The sequence below is a fragment of the Amia ocellicauda genome, chromosome 22 (assembly GCF_036373705.1).
Source record: "Amia ocellicauda isolate fAmiCal2 chromosome 22, fAmiCal2.hap1, whole genome shotgun sequence".
Taxonomy (NCBI): Eukaryota; Metazoa; Chordata; class Actinopteri; order Amiiformes; family Amiidae; genus Amia; species Amia ocellicauda.
The window spans coordinates 1,408,053-1,427,637 of NC_089871.1; the positions used below are offsets into that span (position 1 = coordinate 1,408,053).

At 54.4% G+C, this 19,585-nt stretch overlaps 2 protein-coding genes across 3 annotated transcripts; both read left to right on the plus strand.

Moving 5' to 3' along the window:
* The first annotated feature begins 109 nt into the window (after positions 1 to 109).
* Positions 110 to 13,340, plus strand: rabgef1 (RAB guanine nucleotide exchange factor (GEF) 1). 2 transcript variants are annotated; one of them, XM_066695153.1, is made up of 10 exons: positions 110 to 240; positions 4,692 to 4,874; positions 5,831 to 6,000; positions 7,244 to 7,360; positions 8,862 to 9,025; positions 9,824 to 9,905; positions 10,181 to 10,313; positions 10,409 to 10,500; positions 10,692 to 10,948; positions 11,153 to 13,340. In XM_066695153.1, the coding sequence occupies exons 2-10, from the start codon at positions 4,696 to 4,698 to the stop codon at positions 11,546 to 11,548; spliced, it is 1,590 nt and encodes a 529-aa protein (XP_066551250.1). In that variant the 5' UTR covers positions 110 to 240; positions 4,692 to 4,695; the 3' UTR covers positions 11,549 to 13,340. The 2 variants fall into 2 exon arrangements, with proteins under 2 accessions (XP_066551250.1, XP_066551251.1); XM_066695154.1 differs by lacking the exon at positions 7,244 to 7,360.
* Positions 13,341 to 13,690: 350 nt separating this feature from the next.
* Positions 13,691 to 17,174, plus strand: LOC136717700 (high affinity immunoglobulin gamma Fc receptor I). Its single transcript, XM_066695155.1, has 6 exons — positions 13,691 to 13,842; positions 14,352 to 14,387; positions 14,961 to 15,245; positions 15,653 to 15,919; positions 16,244 to 16,531; positions 16,686 to 17,174. Exons 1-6 carry the CDS (start codon positions 13,794 to 13,796, stop codon positions 17,057 to 17,059), a joined length of 1,299 nt encoding a protein of 432 aa, XP_066551252.1. The 5' UTR covers positions 13,691 to 13,793; the 3' UTR covers positions 17,060 to 17,174.
* The last annotated feature ends 2,411 nt before the right edge of the window (positions 17,175 to 19,585 follow it).

Here is a 19,585-nt window from a genome sequence, read left to right on the forward strand (position 1 = left end):
TGCGGCGGCGGTTTGTGTTCCTCCACTGTTCTGTAAGTGCGCCAGTGTGGCCGGCAGACGTCATGTTCCAGTCACGGCGTGGCTGCGTGATGACGTTGACGCCGCCCGGGGAGGGAGAGAGGAAGGGACAGAGGGAGAGGAGTAAACAGACTCGGAGGCGGCTGGCGCTGGCAGGACGACCCGGCCAGAGCGGAGCAAAGCGACCGGGACGACGAGCTAGGGAGACCCGGACACAGCAGGGTGAGCGGGCTGGAAGGGGGAACTGAGAGCCGGCGGCGGGATGCGGTTTACAGTCCCATGAAAGCAGCGCTATATATATATAATATATAAATAAATAAAGCCTATTATTATATAGCATTGCCTGTGCTTACACCGACATTGACAACCCTGGTCGGGACCAGGTCATTATTCAGCAGCGTGGCGATGGACAGTGTGCACTGTTTGACACACTGTGTCCCTGTTTGACACACTGTGTCCCTGTTTGACACACTGTGTCCCTGTTTGACACGCTGTGTCCCTGTTTGACACGCTGTGTCCCTGTTTGACACACTGTGTCCCTGTTTGACACACTGTGTCCCAGCTCCAGCCTGGCGCAGTTGCGCTGAGTTAGGTGCGCCCGGAGCGGGGGCTCTGGACTGGGTGGTACTGGTGTGCAGTGCCCGCACGCAGGCTCGGTTGTAACCCGTGTCCGTGTCCGTGTTTCGTGTCGATCTGGGCCGGTGTTATCCGTCCGCTTTGCTGCTGCTCTGTGTGCGCGTCGGTACCGGCGCAGTGAGAGCGGGGCAGCCAGGTGTTCCCAGCTCAGGTCGCCTTCTTGTTCTGCGCAGATCTGCAGAATCCCACCGCTCCCATTGGTGGTGCCGTGCAGACCTGCAGAACTGCGGAAACTGCGCAACTCCAGCGCGAACTCAGTGTTTGCATTGTGCATTTCACTGCTTGGGTGTGCGGCACATTACACTGTATCCACCGCCTCTGCAAAACAGCCCGTCATGCGTTTCATGGTTTGTTTTTAGCACAAAAGGAAACTGATTTCCATGACGGTGTGTCTTGCGCAGCGCTGCGCAGTTTGCAGTGTGACGTGTTTGTGGTGAGCTGTGTCTGTGCAGCACGCAGCCCAGTCAATTGCCACCCGTGGAAACTTGTCTCAGCTGTTCCTATATGAAACAAGTGGCTCAGTTTTTCATGGCATTAGTAATGACGATTGTCACCCTTGTGTGTTGACACGGTTCTCCATTCATTGGGCTTTTATTTTGCTGGCTAATCTCAGTACAGGTGATCAAAGTTCCTTCTGATAATCATGTCGACCTGATTAATTAAGGGAGAGTCTTAAGTAATCTGGGCATTATTGTACTTTGTTTCGCACACACGTGCACAGTACTGTATTTACAGTAGGAGGCAACTTAAACAGCTGCTGCAGTCCTTGCTTCTGTGTGGTAAAAAAACAGGAAACGGTTTTAAAGATGCTTAGGTCTGCGTGAACTGAAGTGTTTGGTGACACCTAGACAAGCACGGCAGAATGTCCACATTAGAACAGGACAGCGAGTTAAACCGGTCTTCGCAGTAGCCGGTGTCATCTATAGCTGCCGGGCTGTTCCACTCTGCCTTCTGTCCCCCTGACACGTGGTTGGTGTCAAACCTTGACTTTGTCTTTGTCTTGCAGTTGTTGTTGAATTCAGTAATACAGGATATAACCAGATAGCAATGAATAACAACAGAAAGACACAGGGTTGCACGAGTGTGTCTGCAGCAAAGAAGAAGCAAAGTTAACGATTTGGGCACCAGCTTTGTTGTTGTTGTTGCTGGAATTTGTTCATATGCAAGCGTCCTGCTCTTTCTCCTGGTCGAGCTGCTCACAGCAAAGCTCAGGTGCATCAGCATCTATCAGGCCTTCGACAGCTTGTTAGAACCACAGGGGCCGCTGTGAGGCCTTTCGTCCTCCTCAGGAAGGTGGGTCGTGGGCTTCTTACATCTGGTTAGGGTCTGGTGTGGCACCTGGGTTCCAGCTTCTGTGTTTCCTGTCCAGCAGGTTTCTGTACACCAGAGTGCACTGGTGCTTCCAGAGTTAAAGCAGTTAATGCGTCCTATAATTAGTCCCTTGGCAGGTTCTGTGACCAGGCTGTGTAAGCTCTCCTCCTGGCTCATTTAGGATGCAGGATTTCTCTCTCTTTTCATGCAAAGGTAGACGTCTGTCTCTGTCCCTGTATTTCCCATGAAGTGCATGGGGCTGCAGGTGTCCTAGGCTGGAGCGATGGGGACTGAGACGGAGGGGGCAGCCTGCCTGTCCAGCTCACAGTCGCAGTGGTCAACTGAGTTCACGTTGCCTGCGGTCACCCTTCCACTCCCGGCTCCCGGCACCCTGCCTATCAGCTGGGCACGACAGACTCGTAAGACTCTCAGAAAGCAGTTGCTTGGAATGCACTACTTAAATAAGCATTGTGAAGGTCAGAGAAATAATAATGATATCAAAATACTCTTCTGCATTTATTCAATAGCTTTTACAAGTTGAGTTTAATTTAACTCTCGACTGTATGGTAACCCAGTCGGTGTCACTGGCCTGACACTCGCTCACTTATAATAGGGATTGTGTCATTCTTTGTTCTTTTCCCTTCATCCGATTGCATAATCCACTGCCGATCTGAAGCGTCCTTTCCTCATGATTGGCACTCATAATGTGATTAGGTCCTCCTGCGGTCTAATCAGGGGCGCGGATATACACACCGGCCTGCTTCCCACTGTCTGGAAACATTCTGTCCTGAGAGCTGGGCGGGGTCAAGTGGAGACATCTGGGCAGACTTCAGAATGAACGTCATAATGCACACAGCTATGGGGGTGTCGAGAATTGAACTTCTCAGGCAGCCAGGCTGTGTCTGGACACTGCGAAAGAGAGCGTTCAGGCCTGGGTGGATAATATTCACCTTGGTTCTGAACAGATCTCCTGTAATGGGATTTCCAGTGACACGGTTCCTCAGTTGGGAGCAGTGTACGCGGTGCTGCTGTCCTGTTCCACGGCTGACCCCTTGTCCTTGCTTCCCCTTCTGCCTTCTGAGGAAAGCCACCCCCCCAAGCGACCGATGGCGTAGGTTTAAAGACCCGGCCAAAAGGTTAATCCACGGCATCCTCATGTGTCACTCCACGATTGGTAATATTAACAAGAAAATAAAAAAAGTGTTTGGATGCAGCTCCTCAGAGAGTCAGAAAGCAGAAGGAAATGCGCATCTCTCTCTGCATTTTCTATTCTCACTGAAGGATTGCGGCACAGTGCTGGATCATTTCCTCATGCTCCGGGGTGGGGGAGACTCGGGCTCGCCATTACCTTGGGAGGTCCTATGCTAAAGTACAAGAACCGCTAAGCGACCCAGGTCAAAACCCACGGTCACACCGAGGACAGGGAATGGGAACAAATGCTAGCAAATGTCGTTTGTCCTCGGCTCCTGAGGACTCTGTGTCAGGGCGGCCTGTGCTGTCACTCACAGCTGCTCAGCCTGCTCCACACGAGAGAGCTGGCCTGGCCAGGTCGACGATACTGAAATATTAATGCCGGAGTGTGTTTCCTTCCTGCGGTGGCGCCTTAGTGGAGCTCGGTTCAGTTTCGCTGCTGTCAGCAGAGCGCCATGGCCCTGGCACTGTGTGGGCACCTGTTCGCGTACTGCTCTGTTCGCTGCTATTCCCTGTGCTGTGTCTAATGAGGTGCCTGCTGTTGAATATACAGGATGACCCCCCCCCCCCACCCCGTGCCCTGGCTCCAGTGAGTGTTTGTCCAGTGTAAAAGCACATATACACTTGTAACTGGCACAGCTAGGAGTAGGAGCCAAGGAGTAAGAAACTTGGCATCTAAAGAGGTTTGTAGTAGTTTGTGACTGTGAAATATGCTGTCACTGAGGGGCAGATGTATGTATCTATGTATGTATAAACTGTACAGTCTTCTGATGCTCATCATCATTTTATCTCCCTCCTTCATTTGTCAGTAAGAAACATAAGAAACATAACTTTGTGCTTTATGGAAAGTAATGTGCCACAGCCCTGGGGTACTAGGTTACTGTCAGGGTACATTCAGTGGCATTTATAAAATAAGATGTGGCTTAAAAAGTGTCGGTGGGAGGTTGTTTTTGGAGTGTTGGGTTCTGCAGTGAAACCATAGTGTGTCTCCTGTCTGGGGTATCAGCACAATGTGGTGCTGTGTGGATCTCTGTACAGTTGGTTGTGCAATGAGAATAGCATCTGTGTTTTATAATAAGATTAACAACCCTACAGTGAAGTCGTTTCACACTTTGGTTGACGTGTCACCTTTTATCTCTTATGTGACTCATTGGACCATTTCCTTTGTACAGTGAACACTGAACACTTTGGCTTCTAAAGTTACTTCGATTGATTTAAAAAGATGATATGGTTTAGAAATGCAGGAGCTCCCAGTGCATGTTGGCTGCGTTTCTGCCCTCACGTCATCCGGCTGTGGTTTAATGCACCTCTCTGCCTCCTGCACAAATGGGTTTTATATTGCATTACGGGAAACTGAGCCCCTGGCTTATCGGGTTCAATCTGTAATCGGCCGCCACTTGAGTGGTATTGAACTGTATTGACACCTGTACTGCGCTGGGTCAGGCATGGGCGTGAGCTCTGGCATCCTGCCCCCGCGTGGGGATGTGTGTGTCGCCAAGAGCTGACCTTTGCCCTCCGCGTTGTTCCGTCCACAGAATAATGAGCCAGAAAGCGGAGCGCCGGGGGATCCACGTGGACCAGTCTGAGCTGCTCTGCAAGAAAGGATGCGGATACTACGGAAACCCCGGCTGGCAGGGGTTCTGCTCCAAGTGCTGGCGGGAGGAGTACCAGCGGGCCCGGCAGAAGCAGATCCAGGAGGACTGGGCGCTGGCCGAGAGGTAAGTGGGGATGGGGTGTGTGTGTTTCTGAGAAGAGTGAGTGAGTGTGTGTGAGCTTGTGTGGGGTGGGGTGTGTGTCTGAGAGGTGTGAGCGAGTGTGGGGGGGTGGGGTGTTTTCTGTGCGACTAAGTGGATGTAAAGAGCAAATAACCTTTGGAGACACCGACCAGCTTCAGCAGTCAGGCCGTCTCGTGCCGGTACAAAGGGGCTGATTGTGTTGTTGTTCTGAGCAGATTGTAGCAGCAGACCGGAGTCTCGTGCTGCTGTGTCGGCTCCAGAGCTGGGAATATGACCAACGCTTACCGCCCAGAGCCTAAACATGCTTTCCCTTTAACCACATTTGGGTCAGTGTTGTGAAAGTGTTTCTCCGTAATGGAAGATAATGAAGCCCCTGCCCCGTCCCTCTCGCTGCTCAGATCGCGCTCTGTCCTTGAACGCAGCAGAAGGGCAGCAATGGGTTGTAAGTCACGCCCCCTCCTTTGTCATCATCAGCCATTGTAAATGCTGTAATCTCCTGAATTCTTTGGCCTGCGTCCTGCAGGAGGGGGCACTGGATTAGGTTTCCTTATTTCGCAAACAAATGAAGTTGAGAAACCTAACTTGGTGCAAAATAAACACATAAATCAATAAAGTGGTTATGGGAAGTCATTTGCCGTGGTCCTGGGGCACTAGGTTAGGGTGTCAGGGTACATTACACCAGGAGCAGCATTCATCAGATGAAAAATGCACCACCGTCCCCTGCTGTAGATCAGTTCTCCCATCGCTAACATACACACAGACCCGGGGCAGGGACAGTGTCCTACAACACGTTGTTTTAAAGAGAATGCAGCATCAGGCCTGGGGTAACTTTCTGCAGCGCTTCACCAGAGATCCAGGTGTCATGTTTGATTGACAGTCAAGGAACAGGTCTTGTGATGGTCAACGTGAAGTCCTAAGTGTTCTGTACCCCTTCCCAGGCTGCAGCGCGAGGAAGAGGCTGCCTACGCCAGCAGCCAGGGGGCGCAGTCCCAGCCTTCGCTCACCACCTTCTCCAAGTTTGAGGAGAAGAAGACCAATGAGAAGACGCGCAAGGTCACCACCGTGAAGAAGTTCTTCAGCCCGTCATCGCGCACGGGCCCCAAGAAAGGTATTGTGGGTGGGGGGGGCAAACTCGGTCTGTCTGCACAGCTGCCTCCAGCAACCTTTTAACCCCGTTCCCCTGCGTGCCAGGACGTCTACTGTCAGACTCCCCGTGTCTCCTCCCAGATGCTTGACCTCGTCGGTGAGATGTTTCTCCCTCAGGTTCACCGAAGAATGTATTTTATTCTCATTTTAAATCCTGTAGTTCTGTGGAAAGGTTTACTAATCAGAGCTGCTTATAAGATGACTGTGAAGTCTCGGTATCCCCGAAAGGTCACTGGCGCCAGCAGGCCGGTGTTCATGGGAAACAGTCGAGTCCCCGCCCCGCATCATGGGATATGCTGGCCTGGGAGGGGGGGGGTGCTAAATGGAAGCCCAGGTTGATGGGCGTCTGCCACCCGTGCAGGTCCTCTATGCTGAACCTCCACAGTGAACCCTGACCCCTGACGAGTGCCTCTGGCTCCTTGGGTGCGGACTCTGGTCGACCCGGTCCGGTCTCGGAGTGTGGCTGCGTGCTCCTCCCCCCCCCCTCCATGCTGTCGCTTACTCTCACTTGTACACACTCCCCCCCTTCACCGCCACCCTTACCCCCACATCTGAACCCCTCTAAGCCTCATCAGTTTTCCATACAGAGTGGGCTGTCGGCACGAGACCCCCATGGCTTTGTTTTAAACACCCAACTTCCTGTTTGGGCCTCTAGCATTCCCGGAGCTTTGGCTTGAGTTAGTGTTTACAGGTTGCTGTATGTCTGGGAATAGGGCGATCTATAGGAGCTTATTTAGGATACATACAACGCTGTTGTTGAACACCGCAGCCTCTGTGAGGCGAGAGCTGACGTCAGTGTGTCGAGGCGCCGCCTGCGACCTGAAGGAACCCTGAGAGGAGACGTCCCTCACGTGCCTGGCCAGAGCGCCCAGACACTCCCTCTCTGTATGGAAACCAGCGAGGCCCCATGCACCCCCGCACCCCCCCAGGATTCGTTTGTTCGTCTGTTTTGTTTATTTTTCAGTCCGAGTAACAGTGATTCATTCGAGTCTCTTCTCATTTCTTTTGCCCCCCCAATCTCCTTTTTCTCTGTTTACTCCCACCCATCAATCTGTATGAACATAACAAAATAATCAATCCTCCTGTCCTCCACCTTCTCTGCACTCATCCCTATTCCTCTCATCCCTGCTCACTCACGCCCCCCTGTCACGCCCTGTATCCCTCCCCCCCACCCGACCCCCTGACCCCGTCCGGGTTCGTTACAGCACCCCCTGAGAAAGTCGGGAAGGGGCCGAGCGGGAGGGAACGCCCCGCTGAGAACCTCCTCAGGGACCTGCGGGAGATTTTTACCCCCCCCTGGGAACTGGCGTCCCCTACAGAAGGTAATTGGTGTCGCTGGGGGGAGTAGACGTGTTGGGCTGGGGGCTAAAGACAGCCTCACACCGACGCTGCAGCCTCTTAGAAACCGGGGGGGGGGTTCGTTCAAGTTGCTGCCACTGGCTTCTAAATGCCCAGCACCCCAGATGGCTTGAATGGTCCCCCTCCTTTTGTAAACTTTCATAACCCGTATATGTTGGCACGGGGCCCCAGGGGTCAAGTGGCCCCGGTCCCAGGGGTCGTGTGGTATGAGTTGAGTCTCAAAGGAAGAGAGATTCTGTCATTGAAGACTCAGTCTGGCTCGCCTGGTGGGAGCGACGCCTTCAGACTGGAGTCGTGTGTGTGTTTGCAGTGTGTGTGCTGAATTAAACATAACAAAGGCACTGCCAGTGCGTGTGCGTGTGGTTACTGTGCATGTGCGCGTGTGTGATTGCAGTGTGTGATTGCAGCATGTGTGCGTGTGTGATTGCAGTGTGTTTGCAGTGTGTTTGCAGTGCGTGTGCGTGTGTGATTGCAGTGTGTTTGCAGTGCGTGCGCGTGTGTGATTGCAGCACGTGTGCGTGTGTGATTGCAGTGTTTGCAGTGCGTGTGCGTGTGATTGCAGTGCGTGTGTGATTGCAGTGTGTGTGCTGAATTAAACATAACAAAGGCACTGCCAGTGCGTGTGCGTGTGGTTACAGTGCGTGTGCGCGTGTGTGATTGCAGTGTGTGATTGCAGCACGTGTGTGTGTGATTGCAGTGCGTGCGCGTGTGTGATTGCAGTGTGTGATTGCAGTGCGTGTGTGATTGCAGTGTGTTTGCAGTGCGTGTGTGTTTGCAGTGCATGTGTGATTGCAGTGTGTTTGCAGTGCGTGTGTGATTGCAGTGTGTTTGCAGTGCGTGTGTGATTGCAGTGTGTTTGCAGTGCGTGTGCGTGTGTGTTTGCAGTGCATGTGTGATTGCAGTGTGTTTGCAGTGCGTGTGCGTGTGATTGCAGTGCGTGTGTGATTGCAGTGTGTGTGCTGAATTATACATAACGAAGGCACTGCCAGTGTTTCTGTGAAATTGCATGGATCTGGTTATTGATGTGCATAATTTAATTTTAAGATTTTGTACTTTGTCACAAAAAACAATTGCCGTGTTATGGTGCTGGGCTGGGCGGGTGAGCGGGGGATGTGTGTGGCTGGGATGCCGTGTGGTTCGTCCTGTTTGTCACTGTGGTGTGCCGCCTGTTCACTGTCGCATTGTTTGGTTTCGTCCTGTCACGTTTGCCGGTGCAGCGCTGGTGACCAGACTGAGAGGTGGGTGTTGTCTGTCCCTCTGTCTGTCCCCTGCCACAGTAGATCACCCTCCGCCTCTATAGTGCCCTGCGAGTCGGCCCGTCTCCAGGGGTCTTAGCTCCAGGGGCGTAGCTCTCCAGTTCACTCAGGCCGTGTCCCCCCTGTGTGTGAGCGCGGCCCCCCATGCCCAGACCCTCGGCGCAGTCCTGCAGGGGGTTGAGCTCTGCCGCTCCTTGTTCCCCCACAGAGAGCCAGGAAGCCAAGACGCCCAGTCCGTCCATCAGCCGGCAGGCAAGCCTGGAGACGGACCGCGTGTCCCGGGACTTCCAGGAATTCCTGAAGAACCTGAAGCCGGGACGCGAGATCCTCAAGCAGTGCCGCGTCTTCATCGACGGCATGGCCAACAAGAAGGTGAGGGCGGTCTTCGGGGGGTGCGCGAGTCGAGCCAGTCCAGGGGGAGAGTGTGGGATATTGGGGGTGCGTTGTTGGGGCACATATATTATATTTGTGAAACTTGGTGAAGCCAGTGGGGGGGCGCTTGAGCCGAAACAGATGCCGCCTGTTTCCTGGTTATTGGTGTCGTGGGAAAATGTACTTTATATTGTCTGTATTGTTAGTGGTTTCAGGTTGTTAATTCTGTTGCCTATAAAACATCATCAGGTTGTCTGGACTCATTTCTGGGGGCTGCTTTAATTAGTGTCTTGGAGTTGTATACAGCTGTTGTGTTTGGTTTAGTTCAAACAGTGTGAAGGTTGTGTGTTTTGGGGCTTGGGTATTGACTGGAGGACTTTAAACCATGTCTTTGATAAACATCTGCTGCCTGAAGACCGCTGACCAGCACCAATCAACATCACAAACACAACGACAACACTGGCTCAGGCCTCTGTCAATGATTGTGGTGAATCTGTTTGTAGATAAGACTGCAACCCATTGTGTGCCTCTGTAGATATAAACAGGCGTCTCCAACTCACTCTTCAGTTCTGTTCTACACCTCATGTGAGAGGAGGGCTCGGGTTGTTGTTTTGTACTAACTTCTTCACCAGTGTGTCCTGAGAGTGTCTGGAAACTCCACGTTGGTCTTCAGTGGAAAAAGCAAGAAATCCACCAAGCGCTGCCCAGCACTCGTAAATCACGGGGCTTCAGGCGGCGCGGTGCGCTCTGCCCCCGAGCCCTGGCGCTCACCGTGATGCCCTCTCTCCCCGTGTACAGGACCTCAGTGCGGAGGAGCTGTCCGAGTGCGTGCAGGACTTCTACCAGAACATGGCGGACCGGCTGCATTCGCACTTCAAAGGTAGGACACGAGAAAATAAACAAATCAGCCGCACACAATGTTATAGATGTGATCCAGTGTCCAATCGAGAGGAGCCCATTCGCCCCATCGTGCTCGTTTGGTGTCCATTAATAACTGAGTGATCAAGGATCCTATCCAGTCTGTTTTTGAATGTTCCCAAATTGTCTCTTCAGCCACATCGCTGGGGAGTTTGTTCAGATTGTGACGCCTCTCTGTGTGAAGAAGTGTCTCATGTTTTCTGTCTCGAACCCTCATGGTGAGTGTTGTGCTCTCAGGGTCCTCGGAACGCGTGGAGCGAGTGATGGACCAGGTGGAGCGCTACATTATGACCCGGCTGTACAAGAACGTGTTCTGTCCTGAGACCACGGACGACGAGAGGAAGGACCTGGCCGTGCAGAAGCGCATCCGGTGAGCCCGGTGCCCCTGAAACAATACGATTTACATGCTTACCTCCCACGACGTCGCAGCAGGTCATGACTGAGCGCTTGCACTGTGTCTTGCAGAGCGCTGCACTGGGTCACCATCCAGATGCTGTGTGTCCCGGTCGACGAGGAGATCCCCGAGGTGTCTGATAACGTGGTGAAGGCCATCACAGGTGGGTGCCCCTGTTTGCCGTAGGGATGTGTGGCGGCTTTTAGAAAGAAATGACAGGCACTCGGGTTGTTTGTTATAGCTTTGGCTTCTCTTAAAATCGGTTAAGCAGAATCCAAAGCTATAACGATCAACCCGAGAGAGACGGGCAGCCGCGCCTTGTGCCCTAACTCTCCGTGTCCCTGCCGCCGCCAGACATCATCGAGATGGACTCGAAGCACGTGCCCAAGGAGAAGCTGGGCTGCATCACGCGCTGCAGCAAGCACATCTTCAACGCCATCAAGATCACCAAGAGCGAGCCGGCGTCGGCCGACGACTTCCTGCCCACCCTGATCTACATCGTGCTGAAGGCCAACCCGCCGCGGCTGCAGTCCAACATCCAGTACGTGACGCGCTTCTGCAACCCCAGCCGGCTGATGACCGGGGAGGACGGGTACTACTTCACCAACCTGGTGAGCGGGCGGCGCCGGCGGCACACAGACACACACAATCACACGCGGACATTCACTCACAACCACACCGACACGCACTCTCACTGGTTTGGGCCTGCGTTTCCTCGCGCCGCACCGACCTGCGTGCGTGTAAAACATGCGTGTCCCTGCATGTGCTTCACATGGCCGCGTGTCACAGCGTCTCCCCCCTCTCTTCCCCCGCAGTGCTGCGCCGTGGCCTTCATTGAGAAGCTGGATGCCCAGTCTCTGAACCTGAGCCCCGAGGACTTCGAGCGCTACATGTCGGGCCAGGCGTCGCCGCGCCGGCAGGAGCCCGAGGCCTGGCCCCCGGAGCCCTGCGGCAGCCCGGCGCTCGGCCAGGTCTACCAGAGCCTGGAGCTGCTGTCGGGGCTGGGGGGCCGGCAGGAGCGCGTGCTGGAGGGGGCCCGGCGGCTGGAGAGCGACCTGATCGACTGGCGCGAGGGCGTGGAGCGTGAGGTGCGGGACATCCTGGACAGATACCCGCTGGACATCCGGCCACCTGCCTCCGCCATCGACTCCGACAACGTGGAGAACGACCGCCTGCCCCCCCCGCTGCAGCCGCAGGTCTTCGCTGGCTAGACCCCCCGCCCCCCAACCCCAAATGGACCGGTCCCCAGTTCCCTGTCCCGTCCCTCTCGCACCCCCCGGTCCGTGCGCTGCAGCCCGGGGGACGGTCTCAGACAGCTCGGCTCTCCTCTCCATTAAAGCAGCCCGGCAGCCTCCCTGCCTGCGGACAAGGTGCCCCCCGCGCCCCCCGGGTAACAAACGGTCGCCAGACCCCCGGCCCACGGGCCACTCTACTGTACTGAGCCGCCGGCTGAATACGCTGAGAGTCGGACATCCACCTCCAACCAAAGTCTTACACCCCGAGTCCGTGTCTGTCTGTATAACCTCATCTTCACTTTAAGCAGGTCTCCAGTCCCGTCCCCCCGTGTCCTCATAACAATGAGTGTCATAGGAGTAGTTGTGTGACTCGAGACGCGACACTCGAACACACTACGCTGGGCGGGGGGATCGCCCTTCTTCAGCCAGGGGTTAAAGACAGGTTTCGTTATTGTTTTTAGTGTCTGAACTGTATTCACAGCTGGGTGTCCGTGGGGGAAACTTCCTTTTCCTAAAGAGGCGAAAATGCAATCGACCCCAGTCCGCTCATTGTAGAGGATGATCGTTAAAGAAAACTCATCATTAATGAAGCAACTTGATTTTAAAAAGCCAACTTTCCGGGAGATGAGGTTTGTCTTCCCGCTGGGTCGTGAGGGGAGGCGTGCTGCTCGGCTCGGGCCAGGAGAGTTTGGCCCGGTTGGCACCGTGCCCCATCTGGGCCCGTCCACTCGCCTGCCCCCCCAGGCTGAGGGGCTCGTTTGCATTTTACTGGATCAGGTTTGAAATCTTCGTAGAGAAGCTGAAGTTGCCTTCTTTTTTTGTTGTTGTTCTTTAGTTTTTGCTCCTTGTTTGTTCTGTTCTGCTGGGCCGAGCGTTTCCTCCCTGTACTCGCGTATGAAGCATTAATTATCATGACTAACAGGAAGAGAGCTGCAGTGGGGTTCCGTGCTGAATTGCTTTTTATTTGATGTGCATTTCTGGTTTCGATTGGGAATCGGGACGGGTCTTTGAAGGCGAGCGCCCTGTCGCTACAAACACTACGAGCCCCCCACTCCGGTCCAGTGCCGCTCGGTCAGGGCCCCCCCCGTCACCGGCCCCCTGCCTGGTGCAGTGGCACTTTTAGGCCTACAGTTAAACCAAGATACCCTCCATCTCCGAGTCCAAGCACTATCCCGGGGTCTGTCAGGCAGCTGTGGATGAAATTTCTATAGATGTGTAAATCGTATTTTCATGTTTGAGTTCTGCTGTGTGGCGTCTCCTTGTGAGCTACAGAGCGGAAAGGAAGAAAACACCCGAAAACACTCCAAACCCGGCCGTGCTCTGGCCTTCTGGGGGCTGTATAGTGTGTCCCCGTCCGAGTCCCTGCTGTGTAACCCCTGGTTGTGACCCGGGTCTAGTGTGTGTGTCCGGGCAGCAGTAAAGCTCTGAAGAACACAGCGGCTCTGCGTGGGAGTCCAGAGCTTGTAAATGATCCACCTCCCGATGATCCCGTCGATCAGCGCTTAACCCCACCAGCTCCCTCCCTCTCCTCTGACCGAACGGTACCGGGGCGATCCGGTCAGCCCCACCAAGAAGCACCTCCTCAGAGACCTCGTAGGAATCTAATAATGACCTAAAATGTACATTTGTAACTTTACGTGTGACTTTTAAACTACGGCTTTAACACGGTTTCTTCTGTAAATGTAACTTATAGCCCTAGTGTTTTTACAGTGTCCATCCACCGTGTCTGTTTTATTTAACTTCCTTTCAATAAAGAAACACAAGCCTCCGTGTTGGTCTGTCTTTCTCTTTGTGGGGGTGACTGGGGGCAGGACTGGACTCTAGGTGTTCAATGCTCTCAGTGCGGAGCTGCAGACAGACCTTTCTGTTCCTTTATAATTGAAATAAATCGCAAGGAAGACCCAGCTCGGCCTTCATCGGCAGGCTTGCGGTTCTGCTCAAGGCGCAGTGCTCCGCAGATGTTGATCTGGGCCTGTGAGCCCAGTGCGCAGACGGCAGCGCAGGCATGCCAGGGTCCTGTCGCGCTTCCAAAAACTTGCACAAATGGTGTCCAAATGCACGACTCAGTCTGAGCGCAGGAATGCCTCTTCCTTTTTTTTGCAAACCGAAACTCAGGCGGTGAACTCCCTGGTTGCGCAAGGCGAGCTTCCAGCGCATAGCGGCCCGCAGAGCAGCTGCTGTCACTGCAGTCCTCGCAGATCCACACTGACCAGCCGCAGCGATGGCAGCGATGGCAGCGATGGCAGCTCAGGCCCTTCTGCTTCTCCTGGGTGAGTCAGGAGATGAAAGTCGGCTGAGAAGGTTTTATGTGCGACGCACCTCAAATACCGACAGCTGGTCACATACGTGCCAATCTACGCAAGAGTATTAGGGCCGTTTGAGAACGAAAGTCAAAAGTTTTGAGATTTAGGATGAGTCGTGGAGAGCTGCACAGTGTGCGTGTCTGTTTCCATGCCTGAGGTGGGTGACCTTATTAAGCTAGTGTGGCAGTTATCCGTTTGACTTCAGTTGCTAAAGTCCTTAATTATGTCTGGGTGATTAAAACAGTCATTACGGAGGTACTCTTAATCCGCAGCAGGAGTACGCGGTAAAGCACAGCTCCGTGCTCTCCACTGTGCGGCTTTAGGAAACTGTGGCCCCCCGGTGTTGGCCAATTAAGTGACTAAGTGGACCTAATGCTCCTCCGTGGAAATCTAGCATCTCATGTGTTGTTTCAGGCGGTGTATAAACTCATGTGTATAAACTCATGTTAATGACTTGGGGGGTCTCTGTTTTTCAGTGTGCGCGGCGGGGGCTCGGACGGCGCTCCTCCAAGGTAACTGGCTCCACTCATGACTGAAACATCTGATCTTCTCATCAGCACTGTGCTACCAAGAGTTGATATTTTTGATTTGAATCTTCTCTCCTCTATAATCGCAGATCTCATTTCGACAACACTGCGCATTGCACAAGCCCGGCTATAAATCCCATCGTGCCAACTCGGGCGTTTTCTGTCATAAGAGCTGCGTGATCTGCAAGTTGCAACGAATTAAAGAAACTGCTTAATGACACTAAAATCTTTTGCAAGTTTGAGATTTCCCCAAAAGACCGCCTACATAGTCACAGAAGAAGAACTGGGAGATGTTCGTAGAGAATGCGCTGCTCGTCCGCTAGAGGGCGCCAGAGCAGCAGGCTGGGTCGGCAGTGGCTCGCCTGCGGACCCGTCCTGACCGGACAGACACAGTAATGGCGCCGGGCTGTAGTGTGGGCTTCAGCACCGCCTGCAAACTGTGAACGATAGCATTCACCCTATAGTGATAATATATAGATTAGGTGTAAAAATAAATAAAAGTAAAATAGTAGTGATGTCAAAATAACAACAATAACACTGATCATTGTCTGCCCCCAGAGGAGCCGCTGAGGGCGGAGGTGCGGGTGATGCACGGGGACAGCGAGCTGTTCGTGGGTGACAGGGTGACCCTGCGGTGCAGCGTCCCCGGGCATCCCTCAGGCTGGAGCTACAACTGGTACAAGGCGGGCGTGCCGCTGGTGGGGTACAGCAACACGGGCAGCATGTACACCCTGAGGGCAGCGTCGCCCCTGCAGAGCGGCCCCTACGCCTGCCAGGGCCAGAGGAGAGGAACCGGACCCCAGCGCACCCAGCTCAGCCCGCCTCTCTACGTACGGGTGTGCGGTGAGCCAGCCAGCTCTTGCATGTCTTCGCCGGGTTGCCACTCCCTGTACTTGTGCGCATGTTTCTGAGACGATAGTGCGCCCCCTCTGTCCCGGCATCCCTTTGTCCCGTCCTGCTGTCTGTCCGCGTGTCATGACTGCAGCGCTGACAGCACGGAGAGGAGCGCGAATAAAGCAGTGTGGGGCTTCATCACAAGATGCCTCACTGCGCTCCTGTGTCCTCATCCTCGTTTCTGTCCCTCTCTATCTCTTTCTGACCCCTGTCTCTGTTGTCCCAGTCTCTGTCCTTGCCTTGTGTCACTATCTCTGACTTGTCTCTCTCTCTGATCCCAGTCTCTGTCGCTGTTCCTGTCCCTCTCTGTCTCTCTCTCTGATCACCGTTTCTGTCCTGGCCTCGTCCCTGTCCAGGAGGCTGGGTGAGCCTGCAGGCGCCCCTCCAGCCCGTGATTCTGGGCCGGGAGATGACCCTAAGCTGCCGTGTTCGAGGCAACCCGAGGCTGGAGGAGGTGGTCTTCTACAAGGACGGCCGGGAGCTCCAGCGCAGGCCCCACCCCCAGCTGCACCTGTCCCGCCTCTCCTACCAGGACGAGGGAGCCTATTGGTGCCGGGCCTCCTGGGGCCAACAGTGGCGCTGGAGCTCCGCACAGTCGCCGGCGGTTCAGGTGTCAGTCAAAGGTAGGGCTTCTGGAGTCGAGTGGGTTCACTTGACCTTTTATTTCGGTGGTTTCTCTGTCAGTTTCAACTGAGATCTCAGTCACCAAACAGAACCCATTTCTGACTAAACTGGGCCAGATCGTTAGCAGTGCATCTTAGCGTGTGAAGGAGAGGGACTGCAGTCGGAGTGATCTAAGACTTGATGATGATGATGATGATTTATTTATTAGTACAACGTCTTTCCCAGGACGACATGCAGAAGTCACAAAGCACCAAAACATTGCACGCTGTCTCAAAATGTGTGTGCGCTGTCTGTCTCCCGTCCTGCCCTGACCGGGGACCCAGAGATGCTGACAGAACCGGTGCTGGAGGTGCTGACAGGGGTCCCGGCCTTGAGGGGGAGAGAGATGATCCTGTCCTGCTCGGCACAGCTGATCGTGGCCCGGCCCGGGCTCCGGCTGCGATACAGCTTCCGCAGGAACGACCACAGACTGGCGGTGGACAGCTCCGAGGACACGCACACCGTCCTGCAGGCTGACCGCAGAGATGCAGGGGACTACCAGTGCAAAGTGACGGTGGACGGGCTGGGCCTGGCCAAGTGGAGCAACAGTGTGCAGGTGGAGGTGATGGATGGTGAGTGGGCAGTGGCGCTGCCAGGGGTCCGAGTCCTGCTGGAGGCTGGGGAGGGAAGAAGGGAGAAATAATGGTGTGACTTGATTTTACACACACTCACTCACTCACTCACTCACACACACCCGTGACCCGAGTCTCTGCTCTCTGTTCACAGAGGAACCTGTGAAGACGGAGGTCCCACACGTCACGCCGACCGTGGCTGTCGAAACCCAGACGGTGGAGCTCTCCTCATCACCCCCCAACTGGACGGAGCTCCCCCCATTAGCCCCTGACTGGGCAGAGTCCTCCTCGCTGGACACTGACTGGACAGAGCTCTCGCCGCTGGACACCGAGACTGAGGACACCCACCCGGTCCTCTCTGCCCGAGACGCGGAGGACGTGTTCAACGACACCGAGAGCCTGTCCACCACCTCCCACCGGGGCTGGGCCACGAACCTCACGAGCGACACGGCGCCGTTCCCAGAGAGTGAGCCGCTGCTGGACACTGAGGAGCAGAGGGGCCTGAATCAAACCTCCTCTGTCTATTAAGCAGTGTGAGCCCAGGTCCTCCGCAGCCGGCGAGTGTCCTATACTCTGTGTGAATTGCCTAACCTGCTTCCTGCGATGATGTAGCCAATCACAGTAATAAAGTCTGTTGAAGTCACCGGTGTGCTTCTTGTGTGTCTGACAACACGGTACGAAACGACAACAATGCCCACGTACACGCAGACCTCTACTCAAACCCTCGGGCGGATGGCCCCGGCCGAGGAGGGCTGACACTCGCGGGTGTGCGCTGAGAAAACCTCCACAGGAAGTTCCTCTGCCGCGAGTCTCGGGGTCCCCGGGGGCCTAGCCTGAATGAAAGGCTTCAATTTGCCCGGGCCCCCTGGGGCCTTTAAAAACGGCTCATTCATTAAGGCTCCCCGCGTCCTCGGGAAGCAATTCAGCTCCTCGTGTCTCCCGGGGCGGACCAGATTTAGCATGTGGGTCAGATTGCCAGGAGGGGGTGAGGAGACTCCCACCGATCAGAGGCTTTCCAGCGGGGACGCCACCGTGCCGCGCGGGGCCCTCGATGTAGGGGCCCGGGGCGTGCGGGGGAACGGCTGTGAACGTTGCGCTGTAGGCCATAGTCTTCCTTGGTGCAGCCGATTGCCCGAGCTGGTGTTCGAGGCAACAGAGCTGGGCAGTGAGGGGGGACAACACAGAATCGAACCTGTCGCATTACTGGCCAATTCAATCCTATGCCCCGCACTCACCGAATACTATCATGAGGTTAAATACACACCGATCAGCCATGACATCATGAGCACCGACAGGTGAAGTGAATAACACTGATAATCTCGTTATCATGGCACCTGTCAGTGGGTGGGATATATTAGGCAGCAAGTGAACATTTTGTCCTCAAAGTTGATGTGTTAGAAGCAGGAAAAATGGGCAGCGTAAGGATCTGAGCGACTTTGACAAGGGCCAGATTGTGATGGCTAGACGACTGAGTCAGAGCATCTCCAGAACTGCAGCTCTTGTGGGCTGTTCCCAGTCTGCAGTGGTCAGTCCCTATCAAAAGTGTCCAAGGAAGGAAAAGCGGTGAAGCGGCGACGGGGTCATGGGCGGCCAAGGCTCACTGATGCACGTGGGGAGCGAAGGCTGGCCCGTGTGGTCCGATCCAACAGACCAGCTACTGTAGCTCAAACTGCTGAAAAAGCGAATGCTGGTTCTGATAGAAAGGTGTCAGAACACACAGTGCATCGCAGTTTGTCGCGTATGGGGCTGCGTAGCCGCAGACCAGTCAGGGTGCCCATGCTGACCTGTCCACTGCCGAAAGCGCCTACAATGGGCACGTGAGCATCAGAACTGGACCACGGAGCAATGGAAGAAGGTGGCCTGGTCTGATGAATCACGAGTTCAAGGTGTTGACTTGGCCTCCAAATTCCCCAGATCTCAATCCAATCGAGCATCTGTGGGATGTGCTGGACAAACAAGTCCGATCCATGGAGGCCCCACCTCGCAACTTACAGGACTTAAAGGATCTGCTGCTAACGTCTTGGTGCCAGATACCACAGCACACCTTCATGTGAGCCCATGCCTCGACGGGTCAGGGGGACCTACACGATATTAGGCAGGAGGTCATACTGTTATGGCTGATCGGTGAATACATTCAGTTTTTAATGTTTGGAAGCAGAGACGGTATTAACTGTTTTGAAGTTGGTGTTACAATGCAAACAAAATGCACAACATCAATCCTGTGAGTGTGTAGTGAGTGTGTAGTGAGTGTGTGGTGTGTAGTGTGTGTGTAGTGAGTGTGTAGTGTATAGTGTGTGTGTAGTGAGTGTGTGTGGTGTGTAGTGTGTGTGGTGAGTAGTGAGTGTGTAGTGAGTGTGTAGTGTGTGTGGTGAGTAGTGAGTGTGTAGTGTGTGTGGTGTGTAGTGTGTGTGGTGAGTAGTGAGTGTGTAGTGAGTGTGTAGTGTGTGTGGTGAGTAGTGAGTATGTAGTGAGTGTGTAGTGTGTGTGGTGTGTAGTGTGTGTGGTGAGTAGTGAGTGTGTAGTGTGTGTGGTGTGTAGTGTGTGTAGTGTGTGTGGTGAGTAGTGAGTGTGTAGTGTGTGTGGTGTGTAGTGTGTGTGGTGAGTAGTGAGTGTGCAGTGTGTGTGGTGTGTAGTGTGTGTGGTGAGTAGTGAGTGTGTAGTGTGTGTGGTGTGTAGTGTGTGTGGTGAGTAGTGAGTGTGTAGTGTGTGTAGTGTGTGTGGTGAGTAGTGTGTGTGGTGAGTAGTGAGTGTGTAGTGTGTGTGGTGTGTAGTGTGTGTGGTGAGTAGTGAGTGTGTAGTGTGTGTGGTGTGTAGTGTGTGTGGTGTGTAGTGTGTGTGGTGAGTAGTGAGTGTGTAGTGTGTGGTGAGTAGTGAGTGTGTAGTGAGTGTGTAGTGTGTGAGTTAGTGGACCCCCTGCACGCGCAGCTCCGGGCCGCTGGGGGGGGACGCCTCGCACCCGTCTCTCCTGGTAACGGAAGCGCTCCCATCCCATTGGCCAGCGGCTCGGCCTGGTCCCGCCCCCACGCGCCTCCCAGCGTCGCTATTGGTGGAGCC

Coding starts and splice junctions, on each gene's coding strand:
- LOC136717700 (XM_066695155.1), top strand. CDS start 13,794: ATGGCAGCGATGGCAGCGATGGCAGCTCAGGCCCTTCTGCTTCTCCTG. Junction 14,388..14,960: donor TCGGACGGCGCTCCTCCAAG/GTAACTGGCTCC, acceptor GTCTGCCCCCAG/AGGAGCCGCTGAGGGCGGAG. Junction 15,246..15,652: donor TCTCTACGTACGGGTGTGCG/GTGAGCCAGCCA, acceptor GTCCCTGTCCAG/GAGGCTGGGTGAGCCTGCAG.
- rabgef1 (XM_066695153.1), top strand. CDS start 4,696: ATGAGCCAGAAAGCGGAGCGCCGGGGGATCCACGTGGACCAGTCTGAG. Junction 4,875..5,830: donor GACTGGGCGCTGGCCGAGAG/GTAAGTGGGGAT, acceptor ACCCCTTCCCAG/GCTGCAGCGCGAGGAAGAGG. Junction 10,501..10,691: donor CGTGGTGAAGGCCATCACAG/GTGGGTGCCCCT, acceptor TGCCGCCGCCAG/ACATCATCGAGATGGACTCG.